At 40.3% G+C, this 23,615-nt stretch overlaps 1 protein-coding gene across 4 annotated transcripts in view; it reads right to left on the bottom strand.

The window, feature by feature from the left end:
- Window positions 1-19,397, bottom strand: part of FSHR (follicle stimulating hormone receptor) — a 196,572-nt gene extending 177,175 nt beyond the window's left edge. For all 4 annotated transcript variants that reach the window (XM_070379601.1, XM_070379605.1, XM_070379602.1 and 1 more), the window contains exon 1: window positions 19,079-19,397. In XM_070379601.1, coding sequence (XP_070235702.1) covers window positions 19,079-19,230 — 152 coding nt within the window. In that variant the 5' untranslated portion in view covers window positions 19,231-19,397. The remainder of the gene's footprint in view (window positions 1-19,078) is intronic.
- Window positions 19,398-23,615: the final 4,218 nt, after the last annotated feature.

Raw genomic sequence — 23,615 nt, 5'->3', positions numbered from 1 at the left:
TGCAAACATCTTTGTGACCCTCTGAATTTACCTATGCCCTCTGCAGTCATCCACTCAGCCACTCTGACTTTGCTGTTCCTTTTACATGCAGATGTGTCCCTGTCTCAGTCCCTCACTTGGCCTCTTCTGGAACCGTCTTCCCCTAGATGTCCATGTGACTCAGTCCCTCACCATCTTTAGTCCTTTACTCAATTGATTGCTTCTCTACAGGGTTTCCTGGCCAGTGTACACACTGCTTCTGATCTTCTAGATCCCTTTCCTACATATCTTATTTTTCATGGTCATTATTAGTCATCTATTGTAGAATATAAGCTCCTTAAGAGCTTATCATTTCTTCTTGTAATCCATTTTGTTCTCTGCTGTATCTCTAGCATATAGAACATTATCTGGTGCATGGGAGGCAATCAGTATTTTTGAGTGAATGAATGAATTGTTGCTCACCAATTTTTCTTTTTTCCTTAGTAAATAACATGCAACTACTTGAGGAATTTTAAGGCTGTCCACCGCCTCAAATTTGCAGGGCTCTTGATTTTAAATATTGGACTTAAAAATGGAAAGCCAGGAATGAACACATGCAAACACACACAGAAATGGCCCTAACTCCCTGGTTGTGCCACTCGCTATAATGATGTGGATGAAATGTCAGTTGCTAACAGACCTAAAGCCTGGGAAACCACAGATGGCTGATGGACTCTGTTGTGTCGTCGTCCTCCTCCTCCTCCCAGGGCAGGGTCTACAGGGCAAGCTGTCAATAAAAAGATACCTGGCCCTTTAGCTTTTTCCTGCTGCCATTTAGTCATGACAGACCTGAAGAAAGAGGCTGGCAGAAAATGCAGGACTTTGACTGCATAGGTGCGATTCCTAGCATCACATGTGACAAAGCTGTCAGGGTCTCTGCACGTGTAGGCTGGGAGGCTGGCTTGATTGTTAAAAAGTTGATTGGCTTAAGTCAGAGTTCGTTCTCAGGCTCAAGTTTTCCTTCTGTTTAGTGGGGAGGGAAGTGACTTCAGGAATCCTCATGTTCAGCTCTGTGACTTTATAAGAGGTAAACTAAGGCCCTGAAATGTTAGATGATTTTCCTAGGTTGAATAATGAGATACTCTTGGGATTAGACCCAGGTTCTTCTCAATGCCGGTCCTGGGATCATCCCATGACACTGTTTGGCCTCCTTGCCCTGTAATACACCTCTCAGGAAGTGGAATGAGAGGGTTTCAGGGATGGCCTATAGGCCTGCCCCACAGGGAGGCATCCACATCTTCTCCCTGCTTCCTGAACTCATGAGAGAGAAAGATTGTCAGCTTCTGTCAAGGTGGCAGAAAAAGGGTGAGTAGCTAAGGGGAGGTTTGGGCAAACTCATGGAAGAGAAGGCTCACGCTTTGAAGAACTCAGATCTTCAGAACTAGAATAGTCAGTAGTTAGAATCATGTGTGTAGCTCTGCTTTGATAGGATGATTTAAACACCTGTTTGTTTAAATACCTATGTGCAGGGTTCAGGGGAGGCACTCAGTCACGCCTCGCTGATGGGAGCAGAAGATTCAGCTGCAGACAGGCCTTTGGGTGCACGCAGGGCAGGGAGACACCTCCAGGTCAGGACTCCTGGTCATTCTGGGAGAATGAGTATGGTGTCCGGCACGGACTAGGGCTGCCATGTCCCAAGACAAATGTTATTTGAACATTTTAAACATTATGGGTCTGTGTTTTTGATTGTAAAGGATAGGTAAATATAAACATGAGATGATGTATTATTAAAAAACCTTTATTTTATGACATTCCTGGGTATTAGAACCCTGAAATACCTACAAGGCTCTGTACAGTGTGACTGGGCAGATCCTATCAGGGTCAGACTTCAGGAAGTTCAGTAATGTGAAATCTGGATGTCTTAAAATGTTTAAGTTTAGGAGATTTTTTTTTTTTTTATAATTGCAAGTCTTTTTATAATTGCAAGTCTTTTTATAATTGCAAGTTTATAATTGCAAGTCTTCAAGAGGGGAAGAATTGTTTCTTTTCTTTTTTTTTTTTTTTTTGTTTCTCCTTTTCCTTACACTGCTGTCATTTTCCTTTCTTAAAACCTTTATTTAAGCTGTGTTATAAACTCTTTCTCTCCTGTCCATGATGTCTTGAAATGGTTAACAGCAGTGTCTTGGGGTCTTTCTTCCTGAGTCCCTATCCTGGTTGTGCCACTTGGGCGAATGACTTAATTGCTTAATGCCTAGTTGCTTTATCTGAAAGTGTGGATAATAGTAGAGCCTGCCCCAAAGGGTTGCTATGAGGACTAAAAAAGATAATGATATAGTGAGACAGTGAGAGCCGTGCCTGACATCCTATATACACATACACATAAGCCTAGTTATTTGTCTTTATTGTTATTATGTCTGGAGTCTCTGCTCTCATTTTTGCTATCTGTCCTTGGAATATCATTTAACCTCTGATCCTCAGCAGCCAGGAGGGCTTGGACTCCCTGATTATTCCAAATAGCTGGCCTTGATCAGCTAGTGAATGGCATACACTGACCTTCCTTCTGCTTTCTTGATAGCTACTCTGTCACTGCAGAGAAGCCCAATTCATTTCAATCCAGTCCAATCCAATTCAATTTAACTCATCAGTTTAACTTAGCGAAAGTCATTCATTTCATTTATTCAGAAATATCTCTTGAGGTCTAAGACATGCTTGATACTTTACAGACCTAAGACAGCTAGAAATGAGGCATGGGAATCCTTGGTTTTGAGAATCTTACAAATATAAAGGCTTCAGTAGCTTCACATCTTTCTAAGTGGAAAGAAAATGACACAGACTCCATCCCCTTAGGGGTTTAAAGGAGTTTTCCTTTAAACAATCTTGAGGGGAAGCAACATGGAGTCAGTCACTAGGAAATGCAATTCTAATATCTAAGTGGTTCTAATTATTCCCTCCTCAAGGAGGGCAGTTCCTAAAGGCTGGCAAATCTTCCCTGGAGGCTGCAGTAGACAAGCTATTCAACTTTGGTGGAAACAAGATGTGGCTGCTGCAGGGTTCAGACAACAGCAAAATAAACAAAGCCCCAATTATGATTTGAGGGAGGTAGACCAAGCTTTTCTATTTAGTCAAAAGGAATTGATTTCCCCTGGAGTGTCACTTACACCATAATGATTATTGGAAGGGAGACAGCTTAACAGAGTGATGCAAAAACAAAAGGAGTTGGCTCACGTGTCGGTCAAGTCAGCTGATCTTGACTGCTCGCCTTCAAGGCAGATAGAAAAATACAATAAGAAAACTGAATGTAACAAAAACCCAGGACAGTTTTGGAAATTGTATGCTCTCTAGCAATTTTGTGTGAATTTTTATACAAGCACTGTTTTTTATGAGTTATATAAAATGTTATAAAAATAGAAAAAAAGGAAAAATGCAAGAGATGGGGAGGCAGACTATTTGGAAGATTTTCTTGATAGTTCTTGTTTTATGCTCAGTTATTTATCCCCCTCCCCCCGTTTTTTTGAAAAGCAAAGTGGGTTGGGGACCAACAAACAAAACAGCTAATTTCAGGTTGTTGTTGGTTTTAATCGCTTAGTCGTGTCTGACTCTTCGCAACCCCAAGGACTATAGCCCTCCAGGCTCCTGTGTCCATTCTAGGAAAAGTTATCTAGACCTAATTGGGGTCTATTTGCTTACTGTGTGAAAGAGTCCAATGTTTAAGTTTGTCTGAAGGAATTATTTATTTTAGAAACGTAGTTTTAGATCCAAAGATCGCCTGTGACCTCAGCTTGTCCCTATTCCAGCCAATTGAAACAATTGAATAAAAACTGATTCTATTTGAAAAGACTTCTAATGAGTTAAATAATTTGTATTTCTTAACTGCAAAATAAAACTGGGTCTAATTTGTTCTGCATTAAGTCAAAAGATTTTTAAAACCATTGAATACATTCCACTAAATTTCTCTGAACCATGCCTTGGTCCTTTCTACCCAAATCTCCACTATCTATTAAAACAGAACTTCATTTCTCCCCCTACTAGATTCTGGAATTTGGAGATTTGGAATGGAAATGCTCCAATTCCCCCCACTCTCACCCAAGTGCTGTGCTTGGCACATTTTTGAAAAAGGAAATTGATAATTCAGAAACAATACTATATCCTTCAGGAGAAAAAGCTTTTTCTTTGATTTACTGCTGTTGGATTAGCTCTGCCGATGTTCCTTCTACCTACTAAGAATCTTCCCTCACTGTTGGATATTTAAACCTTTTCTTTATGTCCAGCGCATGTCTGACCTCTTCAAGGAAGTGGCCTTGTTTGTTTATTACAAGCACAGGTACCTCTCCCTTCAAGGAATTTCTACAGTAGTTACATGTTGTCTTGTGTTTCCTGTCCTTATCATGTTATCACATGATCAGTTGAAAAGCCTTGCTCACTTTTTCTATGTCTGTGTGTATGTGTCTACTTGCTTCAGATCCATGAAGAGAGTCTATCTGTCAGGGCTGCAAGGTTGACTCTTATATCCCAGCAAATGGCTGTACACACAGTAAGTGTTCAATAAGATGTGATGCCAGGAGTAGCAGGTCGTGGGTGATGTACTGCTTTGTTTAGGGTCTCAGTGATTTTTTTGGGGGGAAGATGCTGAACTCAGGATTTTGATATACTTTTGGCTTGTTTGCCATTTGATACAACTGCATGCTCCCTGTTGCTGAAATTACTTCTGTCAAATGGTCAGGACTGTCAATACACAGGGAGAAGGTAATTTTGTCTCTAGCCTGCTCAGGAGAAAAAAAAAAAAATCTGTTTTTCTCTTTTGATCTAACAAACCAAAGCAACTCTGGAAAGCATCCTTTCAATTGTAATTCCATTTCCACCTGTTTTGCTCACCATATCACAATGTTTAATAAACTGTTATGGCTGTCAAGAAGAGCAATTAGTGGCCTTATTTGGTGGATGATAGAACCATTACTATTCACCAGACCAACTTTAGGACATGTGTACTAAATTATTTAAAGCTAATAATGCATGTAAAAGACATTAAAGTTAAAAACGGGATGAAAAACTTCAGGGTGAAAACATCCATTTCCTCCTGGCATGCCCAACTATTCTTTGTTCAAGGGCACACTGAGAACTTCAGAGATGATAGTCCTGGGTACCTCACTGCTTTTCTGCTTTCAGCCACAACCTGCTCCCCGCTTTGCGTTGCTTGATCAAGGACGTAGAGGGGTGGGACTTTCCTGGTGGTCCTGTGGCTAAGTCTCTGTGCTCCCAGTACAGTCTCTAGTCAGGGAACTGGATCCCACATGTCACAACTCAGAAGTTTGCACGCCACAAACGAGATATCCCTTATGCCACAATTAAGACCCAGAGCAGCAAAATATATGTATGTATAGGATCTTAGCTCTGTGACCAGGGATGGAAGCCACACCCCTTTCATTGGACGGCAAAATCTTAACCACTGGGCAAGTCCCTAATACATACATATTAGGGACTGGTCAGGGAGCTAAGATTCTACATGCCTCATGGCCAGAAAAACAAAAACATAAAACAGAAGCAATATTGTAACAAACTAAATAAAAACATCTATTCAAGAACATCTGTGAAAATCCGGTTAAAAAAAGGCAAGAGTGTGTCACTTAAATCTAAAGTACTGCCTCCCTTGCACCTCCCACTTCAGAGAAGTGGAGATGCTGGTACTTCAGAGTGCTACAGTCAAGAACACAGGGTTACCTCTCCTCCCAGCTTCAAGATGGAGGGCTTTCTTCCAGGAGAAGCAGGACTTCAGCTTTTCTTACTTTGCCTCCAGCAGCCTGTTGCTGAGGTTGAATGGTAGGCAGGTGTGGTTGGGAAGTGGGGGCTCCTTCCTTTATACCAAGGCACACCTGTGCATCAGAGGCTGTCTCGGGTACAGCCTGCTGGGAATGCTAGGAATCCAAGTCTCTTGCTAGGGCTCATGAGGTGGTGGCTCCAAGTCAAGCTTGATTGGTTGCTACCCTACCTTCCTTCACGTGTTTAACTCCTGTATGAGGGTCTCAGAAGTTTACCTTTGAATCCACTCCTGGCTCCAGAGCCCTGGCTGAGATTTTGCATAAAGTGAAAAGCAGACTGTGAAACACATATCTGGTATTCTCTTCCCAAAGAACTGACTTTATTTGCAACAGAGGGTGGAGAAGTTTAAGCCTGAGAGCCCTCTCAACAGTGAAGCTATGGTAAAGGCAGTTGTATTCATGGATCTAAAAGACATATAATGTAGGACAATTAGTTTGCAGGGGAGAATCAGGGGAAATAAAACAGCTGGAAGGAGCCCCCTGGGGTCAGAATGAATATCAAAACATTGACTTTATCAATGATTTATTTGAAGGAGCCACACAGTTTGATTGGATTAGTTTATAAAGGAATTTATGCCCCAGGGAATTTTTGAAAATGGTAGCATAGTCTGACTGCAAGTAGTAAAGTTGAATATCTGGGTGTGGTCAGGGGAATAATAGATGACAGCCCTGCTAATACCTTGTCTTCCCAGGCTGACCGTGGGCATCTTCAAAGTTGTACCTTCCTGAGAATCAACATCAAAGGCTTTCAACAAAATAATCTAGCTAGTAGCCACTAAACAGCAAACTAACCAATAACGCTAGTAGGTCATACAAGTGGAACCAGTACCCAGAATGCTGCAATAGTTTGTCTGAAATGTTCCCAGAAAAAAAAAAAAGTAGATAAAGGAGTAAAAAATTATTTGAAAAAATAATGGCTGAAAATCTTTTAGATTTGCTGAAAGCATCTAGTAAGCTCATTAGAGTAGAATATTCACAAAGAGACCCATAAACAGACACATTGTAGTAAAAACACTGAAAATCAAAGACAAGGAGAAAATCTTGAAAGCAAGAGAAAAATGACTCATTACTTACAAAGAACCCTCAATAAGGTTAACAACCCACGTCTTGTCAGAAACAATGGAGACCAGAGGTGGTACTGGGATAACATGTCCACACGAAACCTTACACATAAATGTTTAAAGCAAACATCATTAATAGTCAAAAACTGAATAACCCAATGTCCATCAACAGATGAATTGGATTAACAAAATGTGGTTTACTTATACAAAGAAGTATTTTTTGACTATGAAAAGCTTATTGATACCTTGAATAAACCTTTGAAAGTATGCGAAATGAAAGAAGTTTAGTCACAAAGATCTTATATAATTCCATTTATATGAAAGTTTAGAATATAAAAATCTGTAAAGACAGTAGATTAGTGGTTTCTTAGGTCTGGGTGTAGCATAGGTAGGCAGAGGAGTGACAGTTAAAGGTCAGGTGATAAAAATGTTTTAAAATTGATTATGACAATGGTTGAACATATCTGTGAATATACGAAATACCATCAAAATGTAAACTTTGAGTAGATTGTATACTGTGTGTTATGTCTCAAGAAAGCTGTTTTTGAAAAGCAAGCAAAGGTAAAAAGAAAATCGTGGTGGAATTCTGATGTTTATACTTCTTTGAACGTGAGGGAAAAGAAGTGAATGTGCTGGGGAGTTATCTGTTCTCTGTGGGAGTAGAGAGGAATGTTTTATCACTAAGCCTGACAAAGAAGCTTGGAAATTGAGGATTAAGACAAATCATTTTACTAAGCTTCATTTCTCATACCTAGAACAAGTAAGGGGAAGGCGGAAGTATATGCTCTCTTAAATTCATCTAGCAAAAAATGCTCTGATTTTGGGCTTCCCTTATGGTCCAGTGTTTAGGACCTTATTACACAACTTCTGGTTATGTTGCAGCTTATCACTGAAAACAGCCAGTGACATCTACTTTTCAGTCCTCCTCCTATGTTTTCGTGATCCCACACATTCATTTTCTGTCTCTGCCCTCCTTATTGATTAGCTACCGAGGCACCAACCCTGCTGAATGCAGGCCAGGGGTGCAATGCTAGCCCTCAGAGAGTTTTTCTGTTTTTAAGTGGCAAGATATTACATAAGTTTGGTATTATAGATGACTCCAGCATTGTATGTATTTCAGCTCTGATGATAAGTTTGGATTGTTTTTCTTTAGGGATTGAATTCAGAGGACTAGAGGGTCCCCTCTCTCTCTTTTTTTCATGGTTAATACAAAGATTGGACATTGTCTAATCAGGTATATCAGGAATCTCAATTTCAGTCCTGACATTCGGCATTGATTGATTCCATTTATCTTATTTCCTAAAATGGGGACAGTAATAGCTGCAGTGCAAGACTGTCGGGTGAGGTACTCGAAGAGGCACAAAGCATGATGATAGAGTAGAATTAATAGGCGTCTGTCACATTCTGTCTCTCCTTGTAGTTCTCATTTGTTGAAGGGGCCTTTCATTTATTCATTTAATTCGTGAAGGTATTGAGCATCTGCTCTGTACTAGGAGCTATTCTACACATGAGAATCCTTGCTACCGTGAAGCATTAGTTCTGATTTCTAGTCGAGGGGCGACAAATAGATAAAAACATTCACATTACAGTAAGTTTATGGAAGAAAGAGATCATATACTGCAGCAGTTGGGGTGCTACTATAGTGGGGTGGTCAAGGATGACCTCCCCAAGGGGTTGGCATTTGGGGAGAGACTAAAGAGGAGAGAGAAAAACATTTTAGAGGGAAAGAAAAGCAAGGGAAAGTTTTCAGGTAGATAAGAGTCTGGTGTGTTTGGAGAGCAGAAAAAGGTCCAGAGCATAGTGGCGATGGGCAAGTGATACATGACGTGCACTATGCCTGTGGGAAGGCAGGCAGGGGTCAGGTCAGAGTATCTTGTAGCCACGACAAAGCATGTAAGCACCACAAGGGAAGAGACTGTGTTTGTTTTGCTCACTGCTGGACCTGACACCTAGAGCAGTGCCTGTTATAATAGATAGTCATGAAACGTGGATTGAAAAAAGTTTATTCTGAGTGAAATTCTAAGTAATTGTATGCCATCTTCTTTTTCAAAGTCTTTCTAGCTGCCGTGTGGGAATGGATTTAAGTGGAACTGATCCCATGGACGGAGGAGCCTGGTAGGCTGCAGTCCATGGGGTCGCTAAGAGTCGGGCATGACTGAGTGACTTCAGTTTCACTTTTCACTTTCATGCATTGGAGAAGGAAATGGCAACCCACTCCAGTATTCTTGCCTAGAGAATCCCAGGGACAGAGGAGCCTAATGGACTGCTGTCTATGGAGTTGCACAGAGTTGGACACGACTGAAGCAACTTAGCAGCAGTAGCAGCAGCAGGGGATAGAAACGCTGGGGACTATTGTACTAGCCCAGGTGAGTTCTGGTGGTGGTTTGAGCTGGGGTGGTGGTAAGGAAGGTGAGAAGTGGAGACATTTGAGTTAGGTTTTAGGTGTCTAATCCCCAGCACTTGGATTAGATTTACAGCAAGAAGTTGGTGATATAACACAGATAATGAAGCCTGGGAGAGAAGATTCTGAGGGGTTAAGGGGAGGGCGATTAAGTGTACTATTTTCTGCTTGCTGGTTTTGAGATGCTGGCAAGAGATCCAGTGAGCTGGCAAGAGATCCAGTGAGATGTTAAGGTTTCACTTGGGTATTACTTTTCTGGGGCTCAATGAAGAGGTCAGATATGACACATGGATTTTGAATATAGCTAGTATTTAAAGCCATGGGGCTGATGAGATTACTGTACAGAGAATACAGATTCATGAGAGAAGAGAGTCTGGAGGAGCCTGGGGCACTTCATCGCTTAGAGACTTGGTAACAGAGAAGGTCAAGGTCTGGTGTGAGATGTAAGAGGAAAACTAGTGTGATGTCACAGAAGCTGGCGGTCAAGGGAGAAAAGTGTTTCAAGCAGGAGGATGGTTACCTGTGGTCATCTAGTATTCGGGTTTTTATTTGAAGAATAATATAACTACTGAGTAAAACATACCAAAAATAAAGTTTATCGGTACCAGTGACAAGATAATTTTTAATGCAACAGTGGGCATTGAGTGGATTGAATAATGAATGGGAATTGCTGAGAAGAGAAAGCAGAATAAACAAACGACTAACTGTTGGTTTCCTCTTGAAACACGACTGAGAAGACAAGAAGGGGACTTTTTTTCTTTCTTTTAAAGCCATAAGGGCAGAGGAACAAGAGCAACAGAATTTTGTAAAGACCATGGAGGAATGTGGATCTGGTACTACTACAACCAGCATCTCTTGGAGGTGATTGGAAATGCAGAAGCTCAGGCTCCTCCCCAAACTTACTGAGTTAGAATCTACATTTTCCCAGTATAGTCCTCTGATTGGCTTGCATATTTAAAGTTGGAGAAGTCCTGACTTGGAAGACTCTAAAATGAAATCCCAAGCCAGTGAGATTTATGCCACATGATCCCTGAAAACACTCAGGAACTGGAAGCACTGGTGTCCCCAGAAGCAGGACTGGAGGGCGAAGAGGCTTGAGGTGGCCAAAATAAAGAGGGCTGGTAGGAAAGTTGTTTAAAAAGCAGCCATACTACCCACCTGGAGCAGCCAGGCCAGTGTTCCCTCAGAGCTGAGCAAAAACACTAGGTTTATTTATTTGTTTGGCTGTGCCGGGCCTTTGTGCTGCACACAGGCTTTCTCTAGTTGCGGCGCACAGGCTTCTCGTCCAAGCGTCTTCTCTTGTTGCGGAACACCGGCTCTAGGTGCGTGGGTTTCAGTAGTTATGGCTCGTGGGCTCTAGAGTGTGGATCTGGTAGTTGGGGTACGGGGCCTTAGTTACTTAGCAGCATGTGGGATCTTCCCACTAGGGATTGAACCTGTGTCCCCTGCACTGGCAGGCAGATTCTTAACGACTGGCCCACCAGGGGAATCCCAAGGTTTATTCTTTAAAGGGAGCAGAGAATGTCTGAACTGGAGACACCAGGGACCACTTATGGATGCTGGGTGCTGAGACCTCCAGTCCTCTTTCCTAGCCACCAGAGTGCTGGCAGTTAGGGCTTCACCCTCCAGGTAGGGGCTTGGAAGAATCTTCTCGAGGGGTTTTGCCCAGTCCAAGAGGCAAGATCAAGATATTGGCGCAGTGATCCCCCAGTTCAGTGGCCCAGCCTTTTCCTTTATTTATACTGCTGTGGTTGTTGTTTTGCTTCTTCTTACCCTATAGCTCTGCTTTCAGAGCTACTTTGTAATTTTCCTATCTGGTTATCATAACTCTTTGTTCTCTTTCCTCTCATCTCTAGTATTTGGGGGAGTCAGATGCCATTCTAAGACTCCATGTTCTTATTGAAGGAACTCAGCAGATTTTTGCAGCCAGGGACCCGATAAGCAATTTTGCTACTGTGTGCAGGCTTCCAGATGACCTCCTTGCTGGTCACCATAAATCTCATGTTTGCTTTTTGTTGCCTTTCCAGTTTGTTTTCTAAATTAAAAGAGTGTTTCTAGTATTTTCTGCTTCCCCTCCCAACCCAGTATATTTACTTACAGAATGTCTACACTCCTTACCCATAAAACAAACACCAATTGGATAAAGGATTCATCCCTTCCTGCCCTGAGCAGAATTAGCCTTGGTGGGCATATGGCAATGGCAAGGGTTTAAGTCTGACTCTCTATACTTGCTGTGATCTGATGATGGCTAGTGATCATTCTTTTGTTTTCAATTCATTTTCCTATTCTAAACACAGCCATACAAAGTAGTTTGGAACTTAGAAGGAAGAGAAATTGCTCAGAAATTTAAGAACATTCAAGAATTCCTTGTTTGTGTCCCACTTATGCCAAAGTAGACATTTTAAGGTGTGTCACTTTCAGAAGAGACATCTGGTCTTTGTGAGCTCGGGTGGTTACCAGATTTCATAGATGACATTCAGCTGCTTTGAAGGGAAGCTGTCATACACAGTCTTTTGACATGTAAACTCCTTTTACCTATTCTCTCCCAGTGTCTACTTAGTAATATTCAGGAACACAAGCAGTTTTGGAAAAAAAAAAAATATGAGTTTAGGAAAGAAAACAGTGCAGCCTAAGCTTCCACTTTTGATGTTGTTTTCCATCTTCTGTACCATTCTCCTCCAGCCCAGCTCAAAGCATCCAGACCCTTGTATTTGCCCAACTTGAAAATTACTGAAAGTGAAAGTTGCTCAGTCATCTCTGACTCTTTGCTACCCCATGCACTATAGCCTGCCAGGCTCCTCCACCCATGGGATTTTCCAGGCAAGAATACTGGAGTGGGTTGCGATTTCCTTCTCTAGGGGATCGTCCCAAGCCAGGGGTCAAACCTAGGTCTCCTGCACTGCAGGAAGACTCTTTACCATCTAAGCCACCAGGGAAGCCCAAGAATATTGGAGGGAGTAGCCTATTGCTTCTCCAAGGGAATTTTCCTGACCCAGGAATCGAACTGTGGTCTCCTGCATTGCAGTCAGATTCTTTACCAGCTGAGCTACCAGGGAATCCTAGTCAAACTTAAATATTTAAACATCTGCTGGTTAAGCCTTATTATAAATTTGCTGGTGTTCATTTATCATTCTATTTTACTTGAGATCTGTGTTTTCCTTGTAAAATAAAGCAAGGGTCTTCTGACCTTTTACATAAAAGGGTGTTCTGGAAGTGGCCCTGCACAGCTCCTTAAATCCACCCTAGCTGGTCAAAAGATCAAAGTTAGACAGGACAGCCAGGTGCTTGTCAAATGTCAAAAGGCAGGCATCTCCTCATTGACTTTCACTCAGCATCTGTTTCTTCCAGCTCTCACAGTCTGTGATTTCAGATTGCATAAGGCAACTTGCAATTAATTGTCAAATGGGTAGTTTAGATAATGACCGTTCTAGGTTCCAAGGGGGATTTTTGTTGTTGTGGGTAAAAGTGAGGAAAAGCATGATTGTTGTTACTGTTGGATGCTCTTCCTGTTTAGAAACTCCATGAGAGCAGCCCTGTGCCTCCCCTTTTGATCCTCCTCTCTCAAGTGCCCAGCGTAGTGCCCTGCACAAATATAATCAATAAATATTTGATGTTGAAAGAAACCTTCATGAAAAATGAGCCTTTTTGCTTGGTCTCCAAAGCTGAATATATTAAAGTAGAAGAATTCATTTCAGGTTGGAGAAAATAATATTATTTAGGTAGGGGAATATAAGGTATGTTTGGGAGCTGGGAATTAGGAAATAGTCCACAGAAAAAATGTGTAGAGGATGAAAGATATGAGGGGAAGACAGAAGAGTTAATTTGAGGATAAAATATGGAGGAGCTTAATGTCACACTGAAGACTTTGGACTTTTGTCCTGAATCTGGCTGTTCGTTCCTATAGGGGAATTAAACCAGAGCCAGGACTCAGAGCAGAGGGTTGGGAGGGGAGAAAGCCGAAGGCGCAAGGGGCGGATTCACAAGCTATTACCCTGAGATGATGAGTAAAGCACAAGGGAAGGCATCTCTGTCTTCCAGGGATGTGATCCTATCTCCTGAACCAAATTTGCTAGACTTTCCTAGAAGGGACAAGCTATTTTAAATTGGACCCAGTCCTGAATTCTAGTGCTCAAGGCTCTGGCCCTTTCTCTTCCATGCCCTTCTATTCTAGGATGATTTCCAGCCAGCCTTTGTTTATCTAGTTACAAAGTCATTGCTGGAGCTGGGATCCCTCAAACATTCTTTGTTTAAAACCCCTCACCAAACTGAAAGCAGTCAGAGACAGATATCTATGGGGAGATTTTCCACGTTGCATTCGTAAGTAACAGTTCACAGAACTGTCTATTAAGCCTAAGAATCACACTCTTTAAAATCCCACAACTGAAATAACAGAAATTTAGGAATTACAATTATATGTGTTGGACTCTGGAGGCCTAGAAGAAACCTGTTGGTTTGGGGAAGTTTGGTACCTGAAGATATTTGTAAAAATCAAAGCATTTTAGAATTGAAAGAAATCTCAGCACTATTTTACTTCTGCCTTTCACCAATTTACTGATGAATTTTCTCTCCCATATCCTCAACCATCTATTTCACTGAAATAGCTGAACTCTTAGGGTCCCTATTTCTTAAAGATTTTCATCAATCTTAGCATTACTGAAATTCAAAAATTGGCTTATGCTGTACATGTTCTAGTATTTGTGATACAGGATTCCATGATGACTGTTGGCTCTTGCTGAAAAAGCTCTGGGAGCGGGTATGAAAGAGAGTGGACATTAGCTACTTCTGAGACTAAAAATATAATTGAGTTCAGGTCTATGGCACAGGTTTGGTTGCTTTACTCAAAAAAAGTTTTTTTTTTGCACATCCCTTGAAGACTTTCAGATCAGTTGGCATATTCCATATGAAAGAAAAAGGTTATGGTGTGTTCATGTCAGAGACATAAAAGATGTTCAAGATACTTCAGGAAGAGGTCAGATTAAGAAGAAACATCCATATCTCATTATAATCAGATCTTAAGCAATTAAAAATAATTACTCTCTTTGCTAGGTGACCTTATGGGATATAAAAGTTAGCATCTAGTCTAAATAAAACTAAATTGGAGATCTTAAATCTAACAGCTCAAAAAAAAAAAAAAAGATAGTCCAATAAACCACAGTGACTGGATAACCCAATTAGTGGTTTTGGAGAAGGATAATCAAACATTAAATGAATTTCCCACTTGCTGCCAAGATTTTCTGCTTCTGAACCTTAGGCTTGTTTGGTAGAGGACTTGGGTGAGGAAGGACAGCACTGACCTTTAGGTAAACAAGGAGATGTTATCATCGTCAAGAAGTGCAGCTCTATGCTATCAAACCCTTACTCTTCAACAGCTGGTAATGACTCTGCAAATTACAGCTCTTAGCCAATTCTGAGAGTAGAGTTCATCAGTTAACTTTAAAGAATTTTTTTCCTCTGCAATATAATTTTTACTTTTTCCCTTTGAAGATACTGCATTCTATAGCTATTCCTTTTTCTGATTCTTATGCAGGAAATATAAACCTTCCTTGCCCCAGCCTGATTAAATTCTAAATGTTGGACATAGACATATCATTTCTCACTAAAGAAGGTGTAGGATTTGGTTTTGAGAGGAAAGATTATGTATGCATTGGCGTGAAATCTGTGCTGTTTGTTTCTTTCAAAGAAATATCTAAACAAGGCAGTAGGAGTCTCCAGATAGATGAGCCCAGAGCAGTCTGCACAGTGGGGTATTTGGTTCTGACATCTGGACAGACTACAGTCATCAAAGCACATCTGGGAAACAGGAAACCTAACATTCAGGGTTTGGAATCTGACCTCAGTTGGCAAAAATTGTATTTGAACAGTTTTGCCTGGTTTAAATTGATTTTGTTTAAGGCAATTTCACTCATCCTTTCAATATTCTTGTTAACAATAGAGAAACAGGTATTATTACTTAAATCAAGAGAACTGAGTGGCATGCCTAAAAGAATATTCAACTTGTAACTTAGTAGACTTTGTTTCAAGTCTATGTGTCTCTCTTTCTGAATAAATTAATGGATTCCAGAATGATATACAGGCATTTTCTTTAAAACAAACACATAAAAAAGCAAAGAAAGCAAGGGAACTATCAAATCCTGTAGCAGTTCACCACAGGGGGAGCAATAAGTATCTTTTATAAGAATCTTTTCTTTGATACTGAGGAGCAGAGCAAATAAACAGCTGTAATTCCCCCTTATTTATTGTGTCATTTATTCTATATGTAAATGAGGGCCCAGAACCTACATTGCATTGAGTCGGGCACAATGACTACCAAGAACATGTTCACTGCAGTTGAGGAAATAAGGCACACATGAAAAATTAAGGGCAAAGCAAGATTGTAAAATGAACTGCACCAGGGTTCAGATTACATGAAGATGGAATGGTCAGGAGAGTCTTTATCAAAGAGGCAAACTTTGAGCCAGCTTATAGTAAGTAGTTTGGATTTCAAGAGACAAAGAAGAACTTGAAGATTATAGAAGCAAGATGTGTAACAGTAGTAACACCCTGGGACACAGACTGAGCTCGAGAGCAAGTCTTTTTCAGGCTTGAGGAGCAGATGGCTCCTGTTGGAGCTACGTGAGAGGTAAAGTCAGAAAGACGAGCCACCAGATGATTTTGAACTGGAAAATCATGGTGGCAGTGGTGTTTTATGGAGAAAAATGGAATAACGGTGTTCAGGCTGGTTTGGAGAAGACAGAGATTGATAGCAAGGAGATAAATTAAGACAATTATTTAATCCAGTGTGTAGATGTTCAGATTCCCAGCAAAGATAATGGCAATAAAAAAAGAGAATTATCGCTTGTAGCAGTATGAAGGGAGTTTATGTAAGTAGTTAGATGTGGGCTTTTGGGAACACGAAACCTACATGATGAGATGAATTAAACTATCAGCATTCGACACATGAAGAAATCAACAGTGGCTTTAGTAGTTTTGTAATCCATTCCTTTCTACATCTCAGAAAGATACTTGAGATGGCAATGAGATACAGGAGCTTGCTGTGAAGAGAGGGGTCAACACAGGCAGCCTATAGCATGATGTCAATACAGTTCTCCCTGTGCCAAGAGTGCCCATCAATGGACCCTTTTCTTCTAGTATTGTGGTCATCTGACCCTGCTAAAGAAAACAACCTGTATCCATACATCACTGAGACTTAAAATCTCAGGTTTTGAATGGGTGTCCACATTCTTAAAAATTCTAACTCCAGGAAGAATAACGCAAGATCAAAGGGTCCTTTCTAGATCCATTGATTGCCTCTATGTGAAGCTGAGTTTCTAGAGTAAGTCTGAAATCAAAAAAATCCTTTGCCTATCATCAGAATGAAACGTGTTCCCTGAGTTCTTGGCAAATATTGAAAGCCCAAAGGAACACCATTTCTTATTCAGAGAGGAAGTGCTCCAGCCACTGGGAAGAGAAGGAGATTATTCTTAAATCAGTGAGATACTGTAAACTATCTCAGAACTACAAAAATCTTTACATCAGTTTTTCAAAGCCTTTTCATTTCCATTGATTCATTTGATCATCCTGAATGCCCTCTGTGGTGTTTTTTCTCTAGTACTTTACAGATGAATAACAATCCCCACCCCCCACACTTGAGAGGCATTGTGCTGAATGTTTTAATCCTACATTTAATGCCCATGGTAACTCTGAAAAAGGTACACATTACAATTTCCATGATACACCCAAAGCCCACATGCTGAAGCAAGAAACAGTCATAGTCTGGGTTAGAACACAGGTCTCTTAGATTCTAGAGTCCATACTCTTCCATCCCTGACTGTGATAAAGAGTTAAAGGCCCACCTGTGAATATTACTTTAGAATTCCCTCTATTCCTGACCCTGCTCAGCAAGTTGAGTACTTTCTCCATGATGCTGCGTTGTCTCAGGCCACCTAAACCCTTTGTTGTTGTGTTCGGTCGTTCAGTAGTGTCCAGCTGTTTGCAACCCCATGGACTACAGCACTCCAAGCATCCCTGTCCTTCACTATCTCCTGGAGTTTGCCTGAAGCCAGAAATATTTAACTACTTTCGGCTATGGTCTAAATCAGAAGTGGGCATTCCACAGACTATAGCCCACATCTGGTTGCTCCCTGTTTTTCTATACAGAGTGAAAAAAATCTCCCTTCTGGTGAAGAAATACCAGAAAGCAGACAGCCTAATTTAGCAGGGAGTTTTGAAAAGAGGGTATCACTCTAAAATTAAGCCTTGTAAGAGGCTGTCTCTTTTAGTAACTGGTTGACACTGCTTGGTCCCTGGGGAAACACTGGAAAAAGAGAAGGACTGGGAGAGGTAGAAATGTGTGTGTGTGTTGAGTGTGTGCATTGAGGGGCTGTATCTTTTGGTGTTCACAGCCATCCCACCAAGCAGATTGTACTAAACTTCTAGAAGTTAGGAACTTGAGGCCCCAAAAAAGTTAAGTAATTGTTCAAAGTAGCTTAGGAGCGACTGACTTCTTAGAGGAGCTCAGGTACATCAGTCTTCTCTTGTGTTTATAATCATCTAACAAAGCAGACTGCATAGGCGCATTCTTCCCTGCAATCAGGAGTAACTGTCTCATTAAGGCAGTGTCGCTAAAACACAGTGTTGGCCACCTATCTTCCTTGTCACTACCTCTGGGAAGGAATGGAGAACTTGTGGTATCAGGGGGAAAAGGAGCAGGCAGAACCAACTCAGCCTTGCAGCTGTTTGTCCCTGAGTGAAAATCTGAAATGCAGCCTCATCATCTTTGAGCATAGGTAATGGTAACTGGTAAATGAAAAGATGACCACCTTCTGCCATTAAATAAGATCATGCATAGCTTTGGGGAACCAAGATTAAAGGACACTTCCAGAATAGCAGCTTCTGTTTAAAATCCTTGGGATAAAACGACTGAGGATATCTATGATCTCTGAGCCAGCTCTCGGATGGTAGAGAGGGGTGGGGAGGTGGGGAGGGATGGTCATTGGACTATGAAACAGTCCTGCCTTCCTCTTACTTTAATGCAATAGACGTGGGACTTTAAGGGAAAGACAGCGATGATCTGTGAGTCAAAAGGCCTGATTTCTAGTTTGGCTCCGCCTCTACTCATCGTGAGAGGTTAGGAAATTTTCTACTCTCCAGACCCCAGATTTCTCAACTGCAAAATAAACAGATGGAAGTGGAATGATGTCTTAAGATCTTGTCAAGTTCTAAAAGTCTGTCTATTTCCTTTTAAAGTAGTTCAGTAAAAATCTAAAGTTGGGAATCACCTTTTCCCAGTAGTATGAAAGATGATCTCCTACCTTCTATGCCTCCTTTTTTTCTTCCTCCCTTTCTTCACACCCCTTCCCTCTCTTGTGACTCCTTTTCCCCCAGGAAGCAGATTCTCAGTTTGACAATTCCTTGCTGGTGCCTCCAGAGCAGCAATGACTCTTGCCTTCTTGAATTCAGTATCCTCAAAAGCACACATCATGCCTTCCATGTCAATCAAAGCCATCTTTCTGGCTTCAATCTGAGCTCTTCTAAGTTTCTACATTTTCTTTAGCCTTCTCTTAGTTCCACCAAAGAGAGTACAGCACCCAAGAACGAATGTGTCAAAAACACTAAAAAGTCCTCCTTTCACCTTTAGATGAAGCTCTCCATGCTGCCCTTCCCCGGCATTCCGAGACAAACTCTCACTAAGATCCTTAGAGAACCACAGGGCAGGAGTGTTGGGCTGGGGGAGTTTGTTTTACTTAAGCCTTCAGTCAGGGCAGAATATTTCAGCCCAGCAGTTATCAGCCTAGTGTGAAAATAATAATAGCATGCAATGCACAAATACCAGCCACGCTGTTGTTCCCACTGACTCAGATACTTACAGTTCGACCGCATCCCTGGGGAGGTCGGAGGGAATCTCTGTCACCTTGCTCTCCTGGCAGAGGAAAACTCCGTTAGAGCAGTGACAGAGTCGATGATGGCATCCTGAGCCCAGGCTCAGGAATGCGAGCAAGGCCACCAGGAGCAAGGCCATGTTTACTTATCCATCCACCTGCTTTCTTCTGCCTCTGCAGAGAAAATCCTGCACAGATTTCAGAGGCTCCACACTGAGCCCTTATGAGAAGAGGTCTGCATTGGGAGCTGGTAGGGTCACGTGACCCACCCAGGGCTGCTTTCCTTTTTTTCTTTTTTATCAGTCACTTCCAGACAAATAGCAGAATTTCTGAGTGACAGCAGTGACTTTGGTGGGGGTGGGGTGGGAGAGGTAGAGGGCGTGGCAAGATACGCCGTCCCTTTACCTTTTTTGGTTGGGTTTGCAAATTGAAACTTGATGCATGTCTAGAATAGCTTATATTAAATTCGCTGTAAGACTGTCCCTGTGGGTCACTATTTTTTTCTCAAAACAGAGTGACACACTCGACTTTCTCCAAAACAGATGCAATCTACAGTGTGAAACATCATTAAGAGAGTTCGTCACTGAAGGGCAGGGACCTGTTTCCAATCTTGGTGTCAATGTCTTCCTCCAGGCTACTTGATACAAAACCAGAACTTCTGGGTCGAAGTCACTGATTCTCTTTCTTGCTGGAATTAACAACCAAACATGGTGTAGCTCAGAGGACAGGCAGTGGGTTAGTGAGCCCCTGGACAGATGCTGGTAGGTAGGAGGCACTTTTAGGAGAGTAGTCTGCAGAGATAACTGACTCAGCTGAGTGACCAACAGGTCGGGCTGGGTTTTCACTGGGTTTAGTGGACACCAACTTTCCCACTGTCTGTCGCATGTCCTTTCTGGCTCCTCTCATTTCCAGTCTCTGAAGATTGCCCTTGCCTTTTGGAAGCTGGCACAAATGAATTTACTTAACCTATGCTTTTAGTTTAGTTTTGAATGTTCTCTGTAGGTGACGACCCTGGCACTTTTGTGGGTACTCCCATCTTCTTGATGGTGAGGGATCTGAGGAACGTTTGGCCATACTTTCGGTCAAGGGGCCATCTACTTTCAACTTCAGAACCTATGAAGTTTAAAAGGCAGAATATTCTCTAAGATTCTGCCTATAACTTACTACTTGCTCAAATTAGTTTTAACACTATCTTTGGGTAATTAGTCGCACAAAATTGAGTTATGTGGAACTGCTAAACAAGTATATATCGATCTCCCCTCCTTTCTTCCTCTCCTGTACCTAGCCAAGAAATAATGACATAGAAGAAATGGATTAAATAATCATTAAGGGAATAACAGAAGCAAGTGAATCTTAGAATAAAATTGTTCCCTGGATGCTTCTGGGAGTAACTGCTTCATTCTAACTCCAGGACTAGAAGATCAGGGCAGTATCTATATGGACTCTACGTTGTTACAGTTTTGGCTAACAACCCACTCCAGTGTTCTTGCCTGGAGAATCCCAGGGACGGGAGAGCCTGGTGGACTGCCATCTGTGGGGTCGCACAGAGTCGGACACGACTGAAGTGACTTAGCAGCAGTAGCAGCAACATGAACAGTAAAGTATTTCATTCAGCAGTTGACCTGTGGGATCATAATCATTTAGATGGAGAAGGGATTTAATTCAATCATTCAGCTCATGCGTAAGTTTGCTTTAAAATGTCCACATTAATTTAAAGGGGTCGACTTAACCTCTTCTTGAATAACTCCAAGTGACCAAAAACTCATTACCAGTTGAACCACTCACATATACCCTCACCCCACAAATCCCCACTGAGATTTTGGAAAGTTTCAGTTATGACTAAATCAGTCCTCGTATAATAAGAAATTTTTAAACTGAGATTTTGACTTTAAAACTATTCCTTATTTACAACTGATAGATAACATGGCTAACCTACATGCAAATTATTAAGCAAAATCACAAAACAGTTATAGACTAAAGAAAGAGATGCCAATGCCATTGGCATCTGTTTGTCATCCCCCCTTTCTCTGTTCCTACTCCTAGAAGTGATCTGAATTTTGATTTTGTTATTCCTTTGGTTTTTTTTTTCAAATTGTATCATCTAAGTATATATCTTCAAACAGTATACTGTTTGATTTTGGGTTTTATACAAATTGTATTGCCCTAACTAGCCTTTTTTATTACTTTCTATTATATTTTGCACTAACAACATTTTAGAGAACCATCCATATTTCTCTGTGTAGCCATAGTTTGTTACAGTTCCCTGGTATATAATATTCCATTGTGTAAATATATTGCCATTTTTTTTATTCTCCTATGATCTTTCTTTATTCTAAGGCCATAAAATATTCTTCTATGTTTCCTTCTGCAAGTTTTATAATTTATAATTTTGCTCTGCACATTTAAATCTTTATTAGGTATTAGTACTTATGTGTGGTGTGTGTCAGGAACTCAAGTTCAGTTTTATTCAGTGGCTTATGGTTTTTATCCACATGGATAAACGTTTGTCCCAGAACCATTTATTGAATAGACTCTCCTTTTGTCTCTGATTTGTAAAATTATCTTTATCACATCTCAAGTAACTACTATTTTGCTTAGTTTTGTGTTTAAGCTCTTTTATAGCCTATTGTCCTTTTTTATCTGTACCAATACTATACTGTCTTAATTATTAGAATTTTAAAATAGTCTTGACATGTGATAAGACAATTTCTTCTTTCCTAATTTATCCCTTCCTCCTCTTTTCTTCTCACTCTCTCCATCCCTCTGCCCCATTCTCTCTTCCTTCTTCTCTGTCTGTCTCTTCCTTTTTTTTTCTTCTTTGGTCTGGATACTGAGGACAATGCTCACAAAAGTGATGAGCATTTTTGTCATGTTCCTGACTTTAAAGAAATTGTTTTCTAATTTTTCATCATGAAAAATGATATTTGTTATAGGCTTTTGATACCCATGAGGTTAGATCTCAAGGTAGAGTTCTTAGAAAAGTCTTCTAAGGATTTTTTTCCTACCATGAATAGAAATGAATATTGTCAAATGCCTTTTCTGCATTTGTTTTACCCTTACCCTTACAGTGATAATTCTATACTACTAAGCTACTCATATCCCTAGGATTAGCAATGTTGTTTATGAGTTACTATTGTTTTATACACAAAGAGATTTGACTACCTAATATTTTATTTAGAATTTTGGCATCTATCTCATAAGCAACTTGTAATTTAGTAACAAATAATGTAATTTCTCATTTCCTTTCTCTTGTTATCCTTTTATGGTTTGGTATTGAGGATGCATTTGCCTCATAGAATGAGTTGGGCAATAATCCCTCTAGTATGCTCTTGGAACAGGACTGTTTTAGATTGTTTTCCTCTATTCCTTGAAAAAGTGTGGCTTTACTTGCCTGTAAACCATCCTAGCCTGGTATTTTGTGTGTGTGTGTGTGTAGATTAAAAATATTCATTCAGCTTTCTTCATTTTCCGGCTATTCAAGCTTCCTATTTCTTAAAGTTTTACACTATAATTTTTCTAGGAATTTTCCATTTCATTCGAGATTTTAAGTGTATTGCCATAATGTTTTTTGGTATTCACTTTTTAAATCTATTAAAAACTATTCCTAATATTGTTTATTTCTGTCCATTTTCTTTGTATGAGCCAACCTTGCCAGATTATTTTCAATTTAATTGCGCTCTGAAGGCCTGATTTTGCCTTGCTGATCATGTTCTATCTTTATTTTAACTTTCCACATTTTTGCTCTTATTTTCTCCTATTTTTCTTTTTGTTCTGTTTTCTTTTAACCTCTTATTTGGGTGTCAGTTAACTAGTTCTTCAGCCCATCTTCTTTCTGAATCTCCCAAAATCTGTGACTTAGCTCTATTCAACAAATATTGATAGGTAAATTTCTTGTTATAGCTGAGTTCTAAGTATTTCTCAATTTTCTGTTATTTTTTCCTGTACTCACAGATAATGGAGATGTACAGTTTTGAAATCTACAAAATACAGAGATATTTAAATTTATCTCTTTGTTAATACAATATAGAGTATGGTCTGTATTGATTTTCCCCCCAACCATGTTAATGTATGTTTTAAGGCTTAGTATGGTTAATTTTTGTAAACATTCAATGTGAGCTTGTGAAGAATCAATCAGTAATGACAACTTCTGTATTTGTTCCATCAATCCAGCATATTATTATTTTCCTAAAATGTCTATATGTTTGCTAACATTTTGAAGGGATTTCTGTTGAAATTTCACATGATCAGAATGATACAGTTGATACAGCATTTCAATCTTGTCCTTATATTTTTCTTTATAGATCAATGTTACTTGGGCATACAAGTTAGAATGAAATACATACATGGTGAATCAAACTTTCTCTAATTTTGTAGCATCTTACTGTACCCATAATACTGTCTTTTATCTTAAAATTTATTTTGTCTGATATTCATTTAATAAATATTTTTCTAGTATTTTTTTCTACCTTTGTACTTTCTACCTTTCTGTGTCTTTGTTTTAGGCATGTCTTTTATAACCACTGGT

Source organism: Bos mutus, chromosome 11, assembly GCF_027580195.1.
Source record: "Bos mutus isolate GX-2022 chromosome 11, NWIPB_WYAK_1.1, whole genome shotgun sequence".
In the NCBI taxonomy this organism is placed as follows: Eukaryota; Metazoa; Chordata; class Mammalia; order Artiodactyla; family Bovidae; genus Bos; species Bos mutus.
Note: the sequence above shows the minus strand (reverse complement) of the source record. Positions and strands in the feature narration are given on the sequence as shown.